At 44.8% G+C, this 20,338-nt stretch overlaps 1 protein-coding gene across 1 annotated transcript in view; it reads right to left on the reverse strand.

Annotated features, from left to right (window-relative positions):
• Nucleotides 1-493: 493 nt before the first annotated feature.
• HEG1 (heart development protein with EGF like domains 1) overlaps nucleotides 494-20,338 on the reverse strand; it is a 49,171-nt gene continuing 29,326 nt past the window's right edge. Inside the window, exons 14-23 of the mRNA XM_054278401.1 lie at nucleotides 18,207-18,326; nucleotides 16,493-16,587; nucleotides 15,647-15,705; nucleotides 15,052-15,212; nucleotides 13,238-13,372; nucleotides 8,565-8,607; nucleotides 8,425-8,462; nucleotides 7,850-7,937; nucleotides 6,234-6,408; nucleotides 494-4,659 (exon numbers count right to left, since the gene is read on the reverse strand). Of these exons, the coding sequence (XP_054134376.1) occupies nucleotides 4,510-4,659; nucleotides 6,234-6,408; nucleotides 7,850-7,937; nucleotides 8,425-8,462; nucleotides 8,565-8,607; nucleotides 13,238-13,372; nucleotides 15,052-15,212; nucleotides 15,647-15,705; nucleotides 16,493-16,587; nucleotides 18,207-18,326 (1,064 nt within the window). The 3' untranslated portion in view covers nucleotides 494-4,509. The remainder of the gene's footprint in view (nucleotides 4,660-6,233; nucleotides 6,409-7,849; nucleotides 7,938-8,424; nucleotides 8,463-8,564; nucleotides 8,608-13,237; nucleotides 13,373-15,051; nucleotides 15,213-15,646; nucleotides 15,706-16,492; nucleotides 16,588-18,206; nucleotides 18,327-20,338) is intronic.

Here is a 20,338-nt window from a genome sequence, read left to right on the forward strand (position 1 = left end):
GTAACTTTTTTTCCTTTTCCCACATCTGGCTGAACCACTTGCATTCTCCATACCAAAGACATGCCACTTCCCTCCTATTCTCTCACACAGTGGAGAATGATTCCCCTTGGCAAAAACATCCAGTGTGCTCAAAATTTTCAGTTTGGGGTAGCTAGAAGTAATCTAAAAGAGAGATGAGAAATAAGCTGCATGATGAGAAATATCCTACAGGGAGTTAGGCTGTGAACAGAGAAGCATCTGATTTTGAAAGTGGGCCTGAGGGCACATAGAGACCCTTCTTATACCCAAGAGGAGTGACAAGCCCCACTCCACTGCCAAAGGGAGCTTTGTTCATGGCAGACACAGAGAGGGTCCTGGTGGCAGCTTTACACAGAGACAACCTGCACTGAAACACTGCCCCCACCCCTGCTGTGGCTGGGTGAGGCAGTGAACACTGCCGTGAAACAACCACCACAAACCGTGACACAGCACAATGCTCTGCAGCCACCCCTTGTGTCCCAGGGGAGCTGGGAGTGGGCGGTGCCTGGCTGGAGACAGGAGCACTGCAGCACAGGTTGCAGCTGGGCTGGTGGATCACCCCAGGCTGCCTCTGTCACCTTCCCAAAAGCTTCCTGGAACACTCAGGGAAAGCACCTGCACTCATCTGGGTGCTGACTCCTCCTGCCTGAACCCCTCTCTTGCCTGCTGGGCAGGGCCTCCTAAAACACCCAGAGAAGGTGTGGCAAGCCAAGAGAGACCCTTTTCCCCCTCCTTCTGTGGGCTATGCCTTGGCTCTGAGACTCCTTCCTTATCCAAGCTACACAGAAGGTCAGGCTGCAATGGATAAACCCTCATAAGAAATGTTCTAATGTTTACCTCCACTGTCAGAGAGAAAATTTCAGTGCAATAACACTCTTTCAGAAAATTCCAAGTTTTGCAGTCCTCACTCAGAAAATCCTGCTGGATTTACTGAGACTCTTTCTCTCCAGATACAATTCAGCAAGAATTTGAAGACCATTAAGGTATTAAAATTATTACTTGCAAACTTTTGTGTGCTCTCTTTAGAAATAGTCCTATCTCAATTCCACTCAAATCCCTTGCAATTTGCCATGTGCTGGGAGACACAGACCAGAAGTTTTGTTCATATACTCTTTGTGCAGAAGGACTGGAATTGTGAGTTGGTGTGCCATACTTTGCCCTTGTACCTGACACACAGAAGTTCATATCCCAGTCTTTGAACTAACCAAGCAGTTAAACATTTTTGCCTATAAGTATAGGCCTAAATGCTCCCCCATCTGAGGAAATGCTGGCACATGGGAAAATCATGGGGTTCTCAGCATTACTGGGACATCTTATCACAAGCTACTTTGCTGAAAAGGGACAAAGTCCAGTGCTTGTCTATAGGCTTTGGATTTAGATTTTGCATGAATTGCATCTTCTTTTCTTTTGTAACAAAAACACAGCTCTGCTCCATACCAGGTGAAAGGCAGTCCTTTCTGTCCTGGATGAAAACTCCGATGAGCATGGCAATGAACAGCTAATTCTTATGCTTTACCTGTTGTAATATTTTGGACACTGTAAGTAGAGCTTTCCTTAAATACAGTTCCTTAGGTAGCTGTACTTCCCATGAGCATCCATTCCTTTCCCCCTACAGCTGAGATCAGCTGTGCACTACCAGCTGCAAGGCTGATTGTGGATCAGACAGGTGTGAAGCTGCATGCATTGTCACCAAAAGTTCATGCAAGTGCAAAAGGTACTGCCCCAGGTGTCCATAAAGCTCTGGTTCTCTGCAAGCTCACACTGCTGCTTCTGCACAGAAGACAAGAGCTGAGGCATAAAAGAGACAGTGTGTTTGTGTGCTATGGCTGGTGCACTGAACTGTGCCTTCTCAGGCACATCTGGGGCACCTTTCCTGTCTTGAAGTTTTGAGAAAACAGAAACAACTGTGAGCAGGGACCAGAAACCTCTAAGCCAACACAGCTTATAACTGCCTGTTGTTGTCTCACTTCCCTCTGGATACCAGTTACTGACCTTTGGTAGGGAACACAACAGCCTCTGAAGTGCTGGGAAAGGATCTGGGAACTCACACCATCTGTAGGATGCAAGTACCCCCTTCCTGATAGAGAGCTCCTCATCACCCCAGGTTTGCCTCCAGTGAGCAGCCACACAACACATGAGCATCTGAATTAGGGTTAGACACTTTGGGGGATGCACCCCATGATCCTCAGTGCTTCAGTCAGCTGAGCTACCTAATGAACTTAGCTGTGGGCACTGTGTCTTTTAAAGCATGGTGGGGGAGAAGGGAATATCAGCTTATGTGCACACTACAGATGTGGTGAGTTAGTGGCAATGGAACTGTGCTATTTCTTATCCTTGTACAAGCAGCCACCTTGAATTAAAAGCACATTCACATTCAAGAGGAGAAACTGCATCTGGACCTTGTACCTAAACAGGCTTTGGATGACTCAGATTAACAGTGCAGTAAAGATAAGTGGTAAATATACTTCATGATATTTAATTATATTTCCCGCATGTGAGCCGGGGCAGTCCCCAGCACAAATGCAGGCTCTTGGAGAATAGAAACTAACCCTGAGGACTTGGGGTGTTGGTTGGTGAGAAGCTCAGAATGACCCAGCAATGTGCTCTCACAGCCCAGAAAGCCAATTGTGTCCTTGGCAGCACCAGATCCTCTCCCTCCACTCTGCTCCCCTGAGACCCCACCTGCAGTGCTGTGTTCAGTGCTCCCATCAGAACAGATGAGGCCAGAGGAGGCCACAAAGGTGGTCAGAGGCTGGAGCACCCCTCCTGTGAAGACAGTCTGAGAAAGTTGGGGCAGTTCAGCCTGGAGAAGAGTAGGCTCCAGGGAGACCTTAGAGCACCTTCCAGTAACTAAAGGAGGCCTACAAGAAAGCTGGAGAGGGACTTTTCACAAAGGCATGTAGGGATAGGACTAGGAAAATTATTTTAAAGCAAAGAAAGTAGGTTTAGATTAGTTACAAGAAAGAAATTCTTCACTATGAGAATGGTGAGGCACTGAAACAGGTTGCCCAGAGAAGTTGCCAATCCCTGCAAGTGTTCAAAGCCAGGTTGGATGGGGCTTTGAGAAACCTGGTCTAGTGGAAGGTGTCCCTGCTTATGGTAGAGGAGCTGGAAAAAAATTATCTGTAAGATCCCTTCCAACCCATTCCAGGTTCTGTGATTAGTAAGATCTCTTTCCACAACTCACTTTAGGTCAGAATACAGTCCATAATTTTCAGCCTGATCTTTGGTGAGAAATGCAATAACTTAAATTCTTCAGCTTCTGCTAATAAGAACGAATACACCCGGGTGAGGAAACTTGCCTGGTCTGAATCACTCGAAACTAGGATGGAAGAAAGAAAAACACTTCAACATAAGTGATCTTTGCTATGCCAGGATTGCAAGCATCATGTTTTTCTCTTCCTTAAATGCAACTGACTGCAGTAAGCCCTCTTTTCCAATGCACTGAAAGTCTCCACAGTGCCTACAAATTCAAGGTGGACTCTGGAGGTTTGAAAACATATCCCACCTTCAGTGCCCAGAATTCAGGTTCCTCTGCCCAGCCAAGGCTACAGCATTATTACTCCTTCACAGATTCCTAGTAAAAAATATTCTGAATTCACAGCTCATCTTCTTCTTCCCTGTGAGTAATTACTTAATATTGTATTGCTGTGTCTACAGGCATTTAAATCCTTGCAGGGAAACAGAGCCCCAAAGGATCCCACATGGAAGCACCCCGATGGCATGTGGTGGCATCACTTCTGAACAATATTGGTTGACAAAACAACAACATTCCCTATATACAGAAGATTTCAAAGCAGCACAGAGGAACAACTGTGCCTTTTTTCTGTTAAAATTGCAGTGGTGTGACTAACCTTCCCACACTCCTTGGAGACAATCAACCCACGAATTCAGCCAATATTGCCAGACACCTGGCTTTGGCAAGGACCCAGAAATCTGGAGAACTTTTACCTGTATGAAGGTGAACACAAGTCAGCTTCCCTATCATACACGAAACCGACAGCGAGGCAGTGATCTAAAAGGGAGTGGACAAACTTGCCTGACCAAAAGCAATTGCACAGTGAATCTCTGCATGAAGGCTGGCTAGGAAGACAAGCACAGTCAACAGTGAACGAGATCTGTAAACAAGACACTCCCTAGTGGTATTCAACACAGAGTGCTGGGCACAGTTCATCTGCCTGTACTGATCCATGCTTGCCCGTGTAGCGCCAAGAGTGAAGAATGAATAAGGAGTACACGTGTTAGCTTCCCACTGGGTCTTTTAGTGATGTGCTTCTTGAGCCATTCCCTCCTCTTCCTCCTCCTCCTCTCTGATGCTCAGCAACTGTGACCGTCCCTCAGGGCAGCAATGCTCAGCATGAAGTTCAAAGTCCTTCCTATTAAATGGGAAGAGTAAGATTGATGTGGCCTCAACTACCCAGGAGACAGATTGCACCTGGGAATTAAGGGCCACACGACTGTGTCAATCTTCCACTCCCTCTCCACTCTTTGCTAAAAGTAGTCTCTTCTTCTGGTTTCATCACTAATGAAGGACGGATTGTATTGTCCAGGGTAGATGCACGAATGTCGAGATCCAGGCAAACCAGTGTAGGGAGGAAAAAGTCCATTTCTTTCCAGTTCAGGATTTCTCAGTCCAGTTGGCTGTATTAGCAAAACAAAACAAAACAAAAATTAAATAAAAAGGGTCTTATTCTCACACTCAAATCCTTCTTCAGGCACAGCATTACCACATTTCTTTGCTGTTGGATCAGTAGGTAGAGGGAACAATGGGATCTCTAATGATCTCTATAATCTAGAACCATTTTTGCTGTATTGCCTGAAGGGATTACTATGATGAAATCTAATTTCAACATCTGGCCAATGAACAGATTTGAAACTTACCTGACTCTGCCAAGTGCGGTCTAAGTACACAGTTAATTTTTAATTAAAAAAAAAAGTGTACTGCTGAGCTCAGGTATCGAAACAACTGTCATTCAAAGGATATCATCCTAGAGCCATCCTTAAAGGAGACAATTACAGAAAATCAAAGGTAGTCTCCTGCTCTGAGTATTACCTGGGCACTTCTCTCCCCATTTACCATAGGTACCTCATCTCCCAACACAGATCCTTGAATTATATGTCAAATACAAAACTATCTGATCTTCCTTTCTCTCCCCTTCTTGTAACCAAGTAAGATTCCTGGGGACACTTGGTGGAGGAACACTGATGCCTAAGATCAAGTCTGTACAATCCTTTCACCCAGTGAATAACATGAAGCCTCTTGGTTTAATGTGTTATAGAGCAGATCCCTGCAAAACCCTCATCACCTACTGCTTGCTAAAAAGTTTCCATTTCTTGTTCCCAGCATAATGAGAGTCTTTATTTAGTCTAAAAAATTAGGCAATGTATTTTCATTTCAAATATCTCATTCTTAGTGGAAGCATGAAGGAGAATTGTTCAACTCCATGCTGTGCAACCCAATAAATTTGCTCACTGAAAAACTTAAAATATAAGCCAGGAAAATAGTAAAGCTCTCTGCTCTGGAAAGCAAGGAGACCAGAATGTGTGATTTGGGTGAAATCCTGTGACTTTCACTCTCATGAGTAACCCACACACACCTTAAGGACATGTTGCTGAAAATGAGTGACAGATGATACAGCAGCACCACAGCTCTGGATACAGCCATTAGCAGATGGTACCAACCATGCCATAACAACTGAAGCTTGTGTCTTTCTGTGCCCTACACAGCCTATTACTCCTTAATTCCTCAGAGCTGAAGGGATGCTCCTCATGTACCTTGGAGAGGGAAGGAATGGAGGAAAAGAGGGGTCCTTAGTGACCAGCATCTTCCTATTCTGGGGCAAAGTTCCCCAGACAGAGGTTTCAACCTTCCCCGTCATCAGTGAGGGTGCGCAGGAGAAAACTGCCAACAGGGAACACTAGCAGTTTATCCAAAACCTTTAACTGTCCTTCTCTACTCCAGGATTGGGGTTTTTGGGCATTTTTACCAAACTATTCCTAGACATTTCCTCAGCATTCTTCCTAATGACATCTCTTTGTGATATTCATCACAGGTAATACCTAGAGCCCATAGGACTCCTAAAATGCCTTGCTATGGAAGACATTTACTTTGCCCTTTTATCTTGCAGGAAAGGGATCTGCACTTCCAAAAAGAAAGGAATATCTCTTTCCTGTACGAGGCACAAAGGGTTAAAAGTGAATCTATGCATAGATACCGAATAATACACATCTGTCATCTGCAACAGGTTCTTGGTGCTTCCATTCTCCTGCATCTCGATGGTCTCTCTGCCCCACTCCTGTGCCCGGGGATTCTTCGGATATTCAGCATAAGGTGACATCTGGAAATCCCCACTCTTGAAAATCAGTTTACTTATGTCATTTTTATTCTTCCTGTTTATAAAAGAATGAGGGAAAGTGAAAACTTACAACTTATCCTGCTGTCTTTTATACACTTCTGGCATGATCTCAGGAGAGATCATTACTTGATGTAATGAATCTTGACTGGGAACAAAGATCACCTCAGAAGGACTACAGTCCAGCCATCTGCTCTGAAGCCAAGTCAGATATGAAATCAGGTCATGCAGCTCAGGGCATTATCAGGTGGGATTTGAAATCTCCAGAGTTACATGGCAACCTCCCTGAGCAACCTGTTCCACTGCCTTACTGCTCCCTTGGTGAAAGAATATTTCCCTACATTCAGTTTGAACCCCTCCTGTTCCAGCTATGCCCCTTGTCTCTTGAAAACATGTGTGTTCATCTAAGTCAATGGAAAAATCATGGAAATGGAGGAAGAAAAACATATGGAAGTCCCCATGCTATTAACTACAGCACTTGTTAATACCTAATTAATTTAGGAATGTTAATTCCTAAGAAGGAAGACCTGGCAAGGAGCTGGCCTGAGGGACACCAAATGTCCCTCCAGGACTATAATGGTTAATGAGTGGACTTTGGTGACACTTCCAGGTCAAAGCAGAGTATCCTCCAGGAAGTTGCATAAGCTGCCCAAGGCCAGGGCTCATGAGATCAGTCCACCCTTGTGGAGATCTGCACTCTGGGCCACCTCGTCTTCTGGCTGGGGTTTGCTGGCATCCCCCTGGCTGAAAATACGGGGTAACATGGGCACAACCAAACCACTGCCACATCGATATTACTGACAAGTCCAGTTGCCAGCTTTATCAGAGAGCTTTGAAATCCTAGATTTGGGGACTGGAATAGTGAGGAGAGGGTTTTACTGCAAGGCATCCCTTTTCAGATAACATGAATCAGGAAATAGAGATTACTAGGCAAACACATCCTGTCCAAAGCCACCTGCTGGTATGGGAATGAGGTGTGTATGTGTGTGAGTGCGAGGGAGAGACACACAGAGTGAGAGCACATGCAGGACTTGTCCATAAAGATGGATGAAAATAGCCTTAAATACACTCAAACACCACTTGAGCAACAGCAAGTAACCTCCCCTGTTGCCTAAACTGCTCCTTTCTACTTAGCTTGCACTTTTGAGGTCTGCTTCCTGGCTTCAGAGCCTTACAGCTCTGCATTGGGAAGGACTCCCCTGCCTCTCCATCTTTGGAGGACATGATTTCCAGGTGTACCTTTAAGAAACACCCAGTCCATTGTTTAGCCTGGCTGCTGGGGAAAAAAATTAAAAATTCTCCAAATGAAAGCACAGTATGATACTTCTGTATCTCAGATTACCCCACTTGCTTAGCCTATGTTTTCACCTATGTTTTGGTCCTTAGCTGTGCTATGTTTTAGACTTTAAGAGCTCACACAGGGGGCTCTGGGTGTGGTGCAATTCATGGGATTGAGGTGGGCTGGCAGCGGTACCTACCGGCAGCAGGTGACAATCAGTGCAATGCCCATGATCAGCAGCAGTCCCCCTCCTGCAGCTGCAATCACCACCGTGATGAGCTGATAGGCTGCAGACAGGAGAGACAGAGGCTGAGAAACAGCAGTGTGGTTTAAACCCCAGTGTAACATACCCACAGTCCCCATGCAAAGGGATTAGCTGCTTATTTCCCACCTTCCCCCCTTCCCCTAAGGAATACAGCCCTAAGAAATAGAAACAAGTTCTTGATTCCCTAAGGAATAGATCGCCTTCACTGATAGATCAGAGTAACTCAAATGGATTCACCTTCAAATATCTAGCTTCAAGAATGCCCACTATATGTGCTATCCTGACAGACCATACAGGGAAAGGAGATCTCCTTTTCTTAAATGACATTAAGTCAGCCTTGTAAAAGGAAGTCCACAAAATTACTTTTAACAGAAAATGAAGGAACAAAAAGCACTGAAAAAAGTAGTGTGTACCTACTGCACTTCAGACACAGTCACTTGCAATTATTTGTTTCAAATATCCTATTTCTGACACTGTAGAAAACGAAAGGAATGAAATTTGGTACTCACGGTTTCCACAGTTGAATCCACCCAAGCCAAAAGGGCAGCTGGAAACAGAGAACAACAGGGAGTTTCAGCAGCTCAGTTGTGCCAACAGGTCACCAGAGCAAGGATGGTGGGGTGGGAGGAGGGCAGAACAGTCACCATACCTCACACAGGTCTCGTTTTCCAGCTTATATCCATCTTCACAGGCTGAAAGCAGAGAGAAGGGCCGTGAGCACCGCGCAGTGGAGCCGGCAGGGATTTCCCAGCGCAGCCTCACCCGCCCGCCCCCAGCTGCACCGGGCTGGATGTCCTGTGCCTTGGGCAAAACATCGGGCACTTGAGGTGAATAGGGTAAGTTATCCCTCCTGCTGACTTTAATGGAACCATTTCAGGGCTCCCAAGCGGAGCCAGTTTGGAGCCTGGCACAGGGAGGGCTGCTGGCATTCCCAGCAGAGCTTCTTGCCCAAATGAAAACTCACTGCACACTTGTGCTGCTTCACACAAAACAGCAATGTAAAAAATGTGCAAGTGCCTCCAGTTTTCATTTTGAAAGTCCACTTAAACTATGCTACTTTAGCATTGGCACGTGTTATTAATTACATTTAAATGTTAGTACTGCAACAAGACGTAATGCAAATACGGTCAGGGTAACCCAAAGTGGGATGCTGATGTTATTTTTTCTCATGTCACCTTTTTTTCAGATTTCTCAAATTTGCAGCTAAATCAAATTTTGAGATATCATATTTTACTATATGAATAGAATTTTTTTTCAATAGAAATTGAATTTATTAGGTCAAGATAATCTAGAAAACTACTATGTGCAAAATGTTGGCGAAAAACTGGAACCATCACTTCAAAATAAAATAATTTCCATGCTTATGGACAGCTATCCTGAGGAAATTATATGAGGAAATTATACTACCCTTCTGATGAACAGCAAAGGGGATGATACATTGGACACACAACTATAAGGTTCAAATTACTGATAAGATCACTGCTTTTCTCAGCAGTAGTCCCACCAGAGTTCTGACAGAGGTAGTGAAGGTGGTCACTCAAAGGCCTGGGCAGGAGTGACACAGACAGAGACAGAGTCACTTTGGACAGAGTGACAAGCCAGGGCTAGCACAGGCAGCAGCCCTTGGGGGTCTGCAAGACATCACCCAAGGTCTGGAAACCCCCTGTGGCACATATTCCATGGGGAATTGTTCAATGAAAACAAAAATGCTTGCGGATTTCTCCTCCATCAAACACTTTTGCCTAAAACTGTCACAGAATTTCCCTAAATTTAATTTCAGTTTCAAATCAAATAGTTGGACTGGAGCTCCATTTTAAAGAAACACCCAAGACTGATTTTAATATTTTCAATTACAGACAATCAACCACAGCACTCTGTCAGAAGCTCACAGTTAATTTTCATCAGCCATTAAAAACATTCACCTTCTTTCTGGTCTGAATTACCTCCGTGTCAAATTCCAGACTTTGGATGTTTACTTATTAGATTGGAAAAGGTTATATGATCAGATTTCTCCTCCTCACCACCAAATCACTCCTTTATCTTTAATAAAGCCAAGGCCACTGAGATCTTTGAGTCTCCCTAATTATTGCAGCTTTTCTCCGAACGCTCACAGGTTCTCTTTGACCCTTCTGATTTCTAATTCCCAGAAATAGATGTTGCAAGCCCAGGGATAACAAAATTTACCATCTTCTGCCTACCTCACATCCTCAGGATGTGTGGGCACAGAAGACTGTGGCACTCACATCACTTCTGTGGCTGCAGACACAGACTTGCTGTAGCAAGTGGCACCAGTGATGGTGGGAGCTGATGCCCACAATATCTGGTCTTGCACACCTTTCTTTGATCTATGTGGCCCCACTACTCCACCACTACCTCCCTCATTCCATTTATTTTTCCAGAGCTGAGGATGGGGAAGGTGAAGCTCATGACACAGCACCCCTGCTGCATCACACTGTGATGCTTTTTGTACTAGATATATTTTTGTTCCTCTAAAATGATTTCTTTGAAGTAAAGGAGGAGAGCAGAGGTAGCTGAAAGAGTTAAGAGCCCCAGTCAGCAAACAGCCAGGGCAAGGATAGTAAATCCCAAAGAATCCTTGCCTGGCTCATTCATCTCACTGGGGCATTAGCTAAAGGAGGCTGGATGGGTTGCTCCTTTCCCTTGCTAACAAAAGTAGACTGAAAACATTATGGAGTGAACGTTCCACCAGGACTGGGCAGTAACAAAAAGTGCAGTGGAAGGGAGGGAGGGAAGCATCCCCTCATAGCTCACAGGAGTTGCCTTCTCAAATGAGCACAGCAGCCCTGTGTATCCCAGCTCCAGCCCACTCCCTGCATGCTGGGAAGGCTGCAGGAGCAGGCAGACAGGTGCTGGAGCCCACCCTGAGCTCAGCAATGTGTGTGAGGCACATCCACCTGGAGCAGTGTCATGGGCAGGAGCAGCCCTGGCACCTCGCTGGCACACAGTTCTCAGGTCAGGGGGATATGGGAGCAGAAAAGAGGAAAAGCAAGATCCTGAATATGCATTTCTCTGTCTTAAAAACTTGGTGCTTATGTATTTTCCTCTCCTCCCTGTTTCTTTTCCTGCCACTTTGCTTTCTCCTTTGGCATCTTTGCTGCTCCTTTGAACACGCTCCCAGGAGAGCTCTCACTGTCATACTCACTTGGCAAGACTCCAAACACAAGCAGGGAACAGAGGAAAGGCCTAAGGGTCAGGGGCCAAGCAAAGCTGTTGAGTTGTGCTCTTCAACCTAGGATTCCTTTGCCTTCCCAAAAGACACTCAGGGGTCTCTTTGGAAACCTGCTTTGCTGCTCCTTGCTTCACTCCAGAAACACTCTGTACTGGTAAAAATAACATGCCCTTGAAAGGCTGGCACACTGGGTTTGCTGCTCTGATACTGAAATAGCCCTGAAGATACTGAGAAGGCTGAAAATCAGCAGCAACCCAGAGACACTGAACAGTACAGCAAGAGGTACCCTGGCCAACATGCTGGACCTCCTGTGGCTCAGAGACCCAACCCTTCCCTGGCCCATGGCTTGCTTTCCCAAGCGTGTCCCTGGGGACAGATGCCTCAAGGAGGACAGAACAAATCCTGTGGGTCAGGGCAGCCAATTCTCCCAGCCTTCCCACGGGGGAGACCGGACAGGGCAGCACAATAGCCATTTCCCCCTTTGCAAATCCTATAATTGGAGCTACTAAACCACATTTTCACAGCCCACAATGAGGGTCAGATGCTCACGAGACCTTGGTTCCTGTTTAGGCACTAAAAGGGCAGAGGTTTTCAAAGAGGCTAGTATATTGTATGCTATATTTATCAGCAAAATAGCCCTGAATATCAAAATGGGGGCCATAGCTTGGCTTTTGAAAAGCCTTTAAAAATCCCAACCACCTGGCTTGCTCAGATGGGCACAAGTGATAATGAAAATCTGGCATCTTGTCAGAGTGTGGCACCATGCAGCCAGTGCTGCCCTCATGCCTCTGCACTGCTGCCTAAATCCAGCATCAGCCCTGTCCCTCAGACACCCTCAATAACATCAATAAGATGTTTCCTACTGACAGCAGTGAGATGAAGGTGGCATTTAGGCCTCACTGTTTACAGATAAGGTTTTCATATTTTCCACAGCAAACAAGTTTCATAAGTATGGAGTGATCATACGTACAAGGCCTTACATCTCTTAGCCCTGTGCAACCATCACACCCAAGTGCCTCACAGCCTTTCAGGTCTTTATCTTCACTGCTTGGCAAGAGGCATGAACAAGACAAATGGAGTAACTTTCCCTGGGTCCCCACAGTCCATGATGGAACAAGAATTGGGTAAAAATCTCTCCTCAGCTCCTCACTCACTACATAGGCCCATCTCTGACTCTCTAGGGTTGGTGGAAATGCTCAGTATTTCCCAAAAGAAATTCTTCCTCCAACATACAAGATGAGAGGAAGGGAGGAAAACACAAAGGGAAAGGTTTTGTCACAAAGGGGCCACAGAGTGCAGGAGAGGCAGGGCCACGACCTGGCAAGCAGAGATGCCCATCTCTGAGCTGTCCCTCCCAGAGCCTGTAGCACATGAGTTATTTCCAGGCACATTTTTCTCACTCTCAGATTTGGAACTGACAAAACATCTCCGCCTATTTCAAGAGCAACCCAGCAGGCAGTGCCAGAAGCAATATATTACCACTACTGCAATTGTTATTGATATGTCATCAGAAAAGGCCTACAGCAACCACAAACTAGGGAATGGACACCCTGATCCTCCAGAAGTCATTTTGAACATTGGCATGTAAAGACTTTGTTTAAAATGCAGCAAAACCAGATTTGTTGATCCGAGGAGTAGCTAAAAAATACCATTAAAATATCTTTAAGCTTAAAATTTCTATTTGGAACTCACCTGAAAAACAAATTCATAACCATTTTCAGATACAAATTTTTAAAATACTGATGATATATTAATATAAGCTTTTGAGTTTAAAGCACTTCCCCTAAGTTCACTGAGAGTTCAGACAAAATCAAAACAGGCAGAGACACACGTCATCTCTGCTCTGTGCCACTGAACTGGAGCCCAAAGCAGCCAGGCCCCTTTCTCCCTCTCCTCAATCACTGAGACTCACAGCAGGCTCCAGAAAGAGATAATATTATTCCTAGAGAGACACTGAGTCTTCAGTGTCTGCTGAAAAGCCCCCTAACTAAATAAAAGAAACTTGAGCTGCTAATATTTATTCATAATATCGAGGGTTTTGCTGGCACAGCACTACAAGCACACACTCATTTCCACTGCAACAAAAACTTTGAGGAAAATCCAGGCAAAGTACACCACATAAAGAGCAGTACCTCTGCAGGAGTGGTCCATCTTGTTGTATTTGAAGTACCCACTTTTGCACTGGCAGAGAGCAACCCCATCAAAGTCGGTGCATTCTGAAGTTTCCTTGTCACATTCAGGGTCCTTCTGTCTGCACAAGCTGCCAGCTGTTGGGAAGAGTGGCCAACATCAGCATGGTTCTCTCTGAACCCACCATTATGCACATTTGCTTTCCCTAGGCATCCCATTCAGTTGATGCGCTGATTTAATAACTTTTTTTTTTTTTAAAAGTAATATTTGTTCCATTAAGAGGGAGTCAACATTACCCTGTGTCACCATTTCTTGTGTATCTACCATCATTTGTACAGGCAAATAGAGGGGGTAAGTAATAAATGTTTCAGTTTGGAAGCAGAAGGGGAATGAAAAAGAGAAATCTGGTTTGGCTCAAGCTCAAACACATTCATCCCCTGACACAGTTCAACAAATCAATTTTTAAGTTTATATCAAGCAAAACATTACACCAAACCAATTCTTTTCCATTTCAGTACTAAGCACTGGATTTTTCCATTTTTCAAACAAAAAATCTGTACTTTCATTTATATTACTTTGAAGCAGTGTTTTAATTTAGAAAGTCAGATTTGTTACAATGAGCATTCAGCAAAACTGTGGATAAATGATGGAAATTTTGACATCAAATTTACATTTTTACTGGGAGGTCAGACTAAATGGAATTAATAAATATTTGTGAGAAATAGGATTTTATGGAAAATATGTCACTCGTTTGGCACTCTCCTTTTATAAACCTTTCCTTGCTAGATCAGGGGTTTTTTAATCTGACATGTTTTCTTTTAGGTACTTACACAGGAATACAATTTGTTTCTTACTCTGCTTATTTCAAGTTAGAAGTTGACTTTACAGAAGCACTGTATCAGAGGTAATGGGTAGGTATAATCCAAGCAGGTTTACCCAAATAATTTAAAGCAAACCATGGGCTGAATATGGCTTTAAAATACAGCCCATTGTAATAAAAGCACACTTCTCATCTGCATGTTTACTCTGCCAAAATGATACTGGGGGTTTCCCACTAAAGCCGGGCTAAGCATTGCCACCCTTCATCCTCCTCGAGGCCGAACCTTAAAGCCTCAAACCCAAAAGTCACAAAGCAGCACGTACAGCAGTTTCCTTGCAGGAATCTCTCACAGATAAATCTCCTCCATCACTCCTCAGGAGGTGAGAGCTGGAAGATAACAGGGCACAGCACTGGGGTCCACCTGGAGAAGGTCACTGGTGTCCTTCCCCACATTTTTCTGTGCTGTATCCACACTGCCCTTCGGCAGATGGAGCATTCAGTACAGAAATCATAGTTCTCACTGATTGTGAACCATTTTACAACCTGCAGCACTGAAACTGGGCAGGCAGGAGAGCAGGGCTTGCTGTGCAGCCTCCAGCAGCTCTAATTGAGCTCACCAGCAGGGTTTTGTCTCTTGGCTTTCACACCATTTCCCTGGCTCCCAGCCGCACGTGTGAAATTAAGAGTTACAGTTTTTTCATCTTGCTGGGCCCAGTGTCACATCCCAGAGATGAAAGGCTGCCCTACAATGTCTCTAATCCTGTGCTGCACAACATTTTCACTGAGAGGCAGATTTCTCATACATGTGGCAAAGATAAGGCTTGGTATCTGCATCCCTTTTGTACTCGGAGGTTCTTAAGATGACTCCCATTTAAGCAAGATAAAAAGATACAGAGGGATTTTTCCAAATGACAAAATGTTGTCCCCCTTTTATAAAAGGAGCCAAATAAAACATCCTTTTCCCCTCCTGCCACAGCCCTTCCAGATGCTATTTACCTCTGTGGAGTGATTTCAGGCTTGATATGAACTGGCAGGCTTCAGTGGGGGATTTGCAAGCTCGAATGTAGCTTTTCACACTGCTGATAACATCGAAGAAAGTCACGTTGGACGCTAAAGAGAACGTGGATTGCACTGAAACGTGCACAAAATTTGCCTCCCTAACAAAAAAAAACAAAACAAAACAGCTCTGAGTATCACAGGTCAGTTTGATGTCATCATTAGCACCTCATACATAGAACTGCTGTCAACACAAGAGATGCTTCCCACAGACACAGCACTACATGCACTGTGACAGACCTTAAAACCAGGACTAACCAATACACAGAGAGGAGAATATGGAGCTGGAAAGGATGCTGGTAGCTCACTTTGGAACCAGCCATAAATCCCTCCTGGGCAGGCCATCCCCAAGCTGCTCAGGGCAGGAGGAGAGTACCAGGTGAGCCTGGCAGGCTGGTCAGGCATTCCTCATGCCCTGTACCACCGCCAGGCTGGATTGCATCAAGCACTGACTCAAAATGGAGAGTGTGGCTCTCAAGGTGAAGATCCCAAATGCTCAAGTGTCTCATTCTTCCCCTGGCACCCTCAGCCTTACCTGCTTGCCTTAACTGTGGAGTGGTGGTATCCTGGCAAGCCTGACAGCGATGCATTGAGCTGCAAGGAGGGAGAGAGCAGCTGTTAGTGCCCAGGGCATCATGGAAGGAGGCAGCCCCATGGGATGTAGCATGGGACAGTCCTCCTGGGTCACTGACACCATCCCCTGTGTTTCCCAGAGATGCTTGCTGAGACCAAGGGGGCTCTGAGCATCCCAGAGATTTATCTGCTCTCTAAGAGAAAGGCACTGCACTGTTGTCAGTAAGGGGCGGACAAAGTCACCATTGCAGAGCCTTGGGGATTTTGATATGAGCATCTGCCCGTGGCCCTGCTGTGTAACAACCACAAAGGTCAGAGTTGAGCCAGATGTCAGCAGGGAGAGAGCCCCGTGCAAGGCCAGCCTCAAAGCAGCACCCTTGGAGACTGCAGATCCTCCTGACCCTGGGTCTGTGCAGTTGTTTGTACTTACTCCCCAGCACAAGCTGTGCAGGCAGCATCACAGTGACTACACCCAGCATCTCCTTCCTCCGGCAGCATCTCCAAATCCATCTCCAAAGAGCTGGAATGAAGTGCACCCATCCCAGGAACCACTAACAGGATGAGCTTGTGCATGCAGTGATCTGGATAAGAACTGCACAGGGATGTGCAGATAATCCCAGCCCATGGGTCTCTTTGGAGCTATTGATGGCACAGCCTTTGGGGAAGCCAAGAGCCTGCCCAGCACTGGCTCTCAACTGACCAAGAGCCACATGGCTCAAACTGAATGGCTGGAAAATGTGACAGTCATAAAAGGAGTGAAGGGGACTTGTGCCACCAGCACTGCCCAAGTCCCAGCAAGGACACTCACCACCTCCAGGATCTCCCTCTCCACGTGGAAGAGCTCTGTGTACTTCCCGTGGGTGATGTTAAGTTTCAGGGGAACCTGGCCAATAAATATTCTCACTAAAAAGTAGAATAAGACAAGTTAGTTGGAACACATCTCTGTGCCATGTGTAGGTGTGGTTTTATCTGCCTTCCATGAGAGGCTGTTCGCATGGAAAATCCCTTTACAAAGCATACAGAAAACTCAGATCTGAGAGCCACTGCCCCAATAAAGCAAAGTCACAGCCTTGGGGTTTTTTTCCCCAAGGGTTGCTGCAATGTTCCCACAGTCCCAGGCAAATTCCAGAGCTCAGTGCTGCTGAACAGACAGCATTTCACTTCAGTGTTCATACATTTCATGCAGAAGCACAGACTAACTTAAATAGATCCCTGAACACAGAGAGAAATGGGTAAATTTAGTAGGAAGACAGTGTCAGGTACCAAAGCTATTTATGATAGTTGGGGGTCAAATTATGTCAAATCTCTTACTTTTCCCTGCAATGGAAGGAAATCAAATCAGCAAGTCAAAATAAAGCACTGTAGAAATGATATTTTCATTTTTCAAACTGCTGGAGAGAATGAGCACTGGCATTTGAAAAGAGGTCCAAAAGATGCATTTTTCTGTGCTTAGATTCATATTTGATTCACAGCAGCAGAATGCAATAATCTGGGTTGTCCAGACTTGCAGAGATAATACCCCTAAATCTTGTATTAAGTGTCATGAGATACTCAGTGGAACTGAGAACTCAGAATTCCAGCTTTATGTTCCACCAGAAAAACAAATACAGTTGCAGATAACATTATAAAGTCCTCAATTCTTTCCCATTTTTTTCCCATCCACTGAACCTATCTTCACCACAAATTGTATATCAGACATCTTTAATATAGCAACTCCAGAGAAAAATTATGATGAGAATCACCTTCACAGTGTTTATATAATCTGTCCATACTCCAGTTCAAGGCATAATCAAAACAAGTCTCTAAATTAGAAGCTGACATATTCCAACTTGAAGAAATGTTCCAAAACACTCTTCAGGGACACCTCACCCATGTTTCCTTAGCAAAATTTCCATGCCTCTAATCCTTGTTGATTAAGGGTCAAAAGAAAATCTATGAAAACAATTTGCCCTTTACAATGGAATATTGTAAGTCCTTGAGACTGAGAGTCCTCTGATAGAAAGGAAGGGGTCAGAACCTGAGTTCCAGCTAATAACTGTGCTGCTCAAAAAATGCTAAAGGTATGAAACCAGACCTTGATCTCACAAAGACTTTCACCACAGCTGCTTAACTTTCCACACATGGCTGACCCCACTGAAGCCAGGTTACACAACAACCCCCCTCACTTCTCCCAAGCCTAGTGCCTTCACCAGAGTTTGCAGGGCTGATAAGCTGCTGGATGCTTTTTGGGGGTTTTAAAACACATCAGGAGCAGAAGGGGCACATCTGTCCTTACTAACAAGCCTGAGCCCACTGCTCCATTGCTGAGTTTTTAAGAACTCAGATATCTCTGCCTGCTCCCCAGGCAGCCCAACACAACAGGCATTAGACACCACACTTGTATAAACACTAAAAGGCTCTGATAAAAGAGGTGGTTGGGAGGAACATTAAGCTTCTGAACTAGTTCTGAGCCTAAGTCAATTTATTTTAGAACATTAAAGATAATTATTTCCATCCCTGGTTTTTCACTTTTGTTTTCTTACCTAAATTGCACTTTCCTTTTTCCAGCTCATATCCAAGAGGACACTGACAGATATAGGAGCCATGGGTGTTGTTGCAGGTGGCCAGTGCAGGACAAGGGTTGGAAAGACATTTATCCACCTCTATAAAAGTAAAAAAACCAACAAAACAACCAAACAGATTATACTTACAGAATCATAAAAATCATCAGCTGCTGGGCTAAAAGAGATGAACTTGGCTCCCCATCTGTGACTCCTTGAGCATTATCAGATGCTTCATTGCATCATTTGCACTTACTATTTATGCTGTTCCTAATTACTCTGTTGGAGCTGAAAGAATAAATATAAACCACTTGAATATTCATTCAAAAGCCCTTGAGGTCTAGCACGGATCCATGTTAATTTGAACATCCAACTGATCTGTAGCACTGCTCATCAGAAGATCTCAAGGTTCCTTCCAAAGACAAACAACCCAACAGTTTATGGATGAGAAGACCAAAGAAGGAACCTCAACAGCCCAAGTCAGACATGTGGGCATGGGCTGCTTCACCAAAGTCCTGCCCTTTTCATCCAAGCCCTGTTTCTCTGCTCCATGGGCAGAGCTTGAGCACTGATCCAGTCTGCAGGTTACCCAGTAATGGTGGAGGCAGCCCTGGCTGCAATCACCTCCTTCTCCAGGGCTCCTCCATGCCAGCCTGGGGATGGTCACAGCAGTGATTCCTGCCTGTGCCACCACTGCCAGTGCCCTGCCTGCTGGGTGGGCAAGAGCTTGGCGAGCAGACACCACTGTGATAGTAGAGTGTCTCAGGGGAATAAAGACGGTATCTCAGATGCTTCATAGATTACACAACTCAAACTGCAAATTCTGAAGAATATTTCCTCTTGAAAAAAAAAAGAAAAAATATGTCCTGGTCAAAAAAGCTCCTCTTGCTGCATCTATGACTCAGATGAGCACAAACACACATCACACACACCCACAAGGGCAGGCCATAGGCAGAGCTAGGGACTTGTCAGTGACAAGGCTCTACAAGACCAGCAAGACATCTTAGACATCTTACACCCCACTCATACCTATCTTGTGGCTGCTGCTGCTGAGTGCTGCAGCAGAGGCAGGAAGCACAGGTTCTGTGGTTACAGCATTGAAGCACAAGAACCAAACCCATGTGTGCATTTCTGGTGGCACTGCAGTAACCCACAGCACCACACAGACCTGACAGCTCTCTCTGCCCTGGGACACACCACTCAATGCCATCTCATGCCTGGACCGGCCTGGCACAGCTACCTCAGCATCAGTGAGAAGCAGATTTGGTGACTCTAATCTAAGCAGCCAGAAATGAGTGGGTGTGATTTAAAACCATGGCTTTCACTTTGCCATCCTTCAGTTTGTGCTTCATACAGCAGAGATCAGGGCAGCCACTCTCAAGGCAGTGAGTGACCATGGACAAAGCTCCATGCCCAAGACAGCAGAAGGATCTTTTGCATTCTGGTGAATGGCAAAGTGTGAATCATTTTCTAAAAAGGATGCATTATCTTAATTTTTCAATTAAAAAATCATTCCAGTAAAGTAATTTTTTTTGCATGAAGCTATAGCTATAATTAAAAGCAATCAGCCTGAGAAATAACCTTTAAATACTTAATTATTGGATGGAATATATATTATTGCCAGTATTTCACTGAGATTAATGCCTTTAGCACACACAATATCCTACAGTGGCATGATGGCTGGGCTGTGAACTTCAAACACAAAGTCAATTTCCTTTTATATAAGACTTCAGCAAATGTATTTACTTGAGAAGATAAGGATACTGGCAGTGGTAATAAATTTCTATAACAACATTCTCAGCAAGACTAGCAGGAGAAGCATCAGGCCCCTAAGAAGATTAATATTTAGTGAGGTGGGGAGAAAACAACTATAGGTTGTAATATGAGAAGCAGCTTCAACAGAAATACCAAGTGCTGGTCAGCTTTCTCAATAATAAGACAGATATCAATCATTATATTTCTTGATGGATTAACAATAACAATAGATAAAGTGCATCCTGTGCTTACCTGTAAGGCCAATCAGATTTATTTTCTCAAAACAGCCAAATCTCAGCTTAATCTTTCTATCAGAAATGCTCATCAAAGTGCTCACCCTTATTTCACCCATTCAACTT

This window comes from Melozone crissalis, unplaced genomic scaffold (genome assembly GCF_028551555.1).
Source record: "Melozone crissalis strain CALT ecotype California unplaced genomic scaffold, PUWL_Pcris_2 ptg000023l_1, whole genome shotgun sequence".
NCBI lineage: Eukaryota > Metazoa > Chordata > Aves > Passeriformes > Passerellidae > Melozone > Melozone crissalis.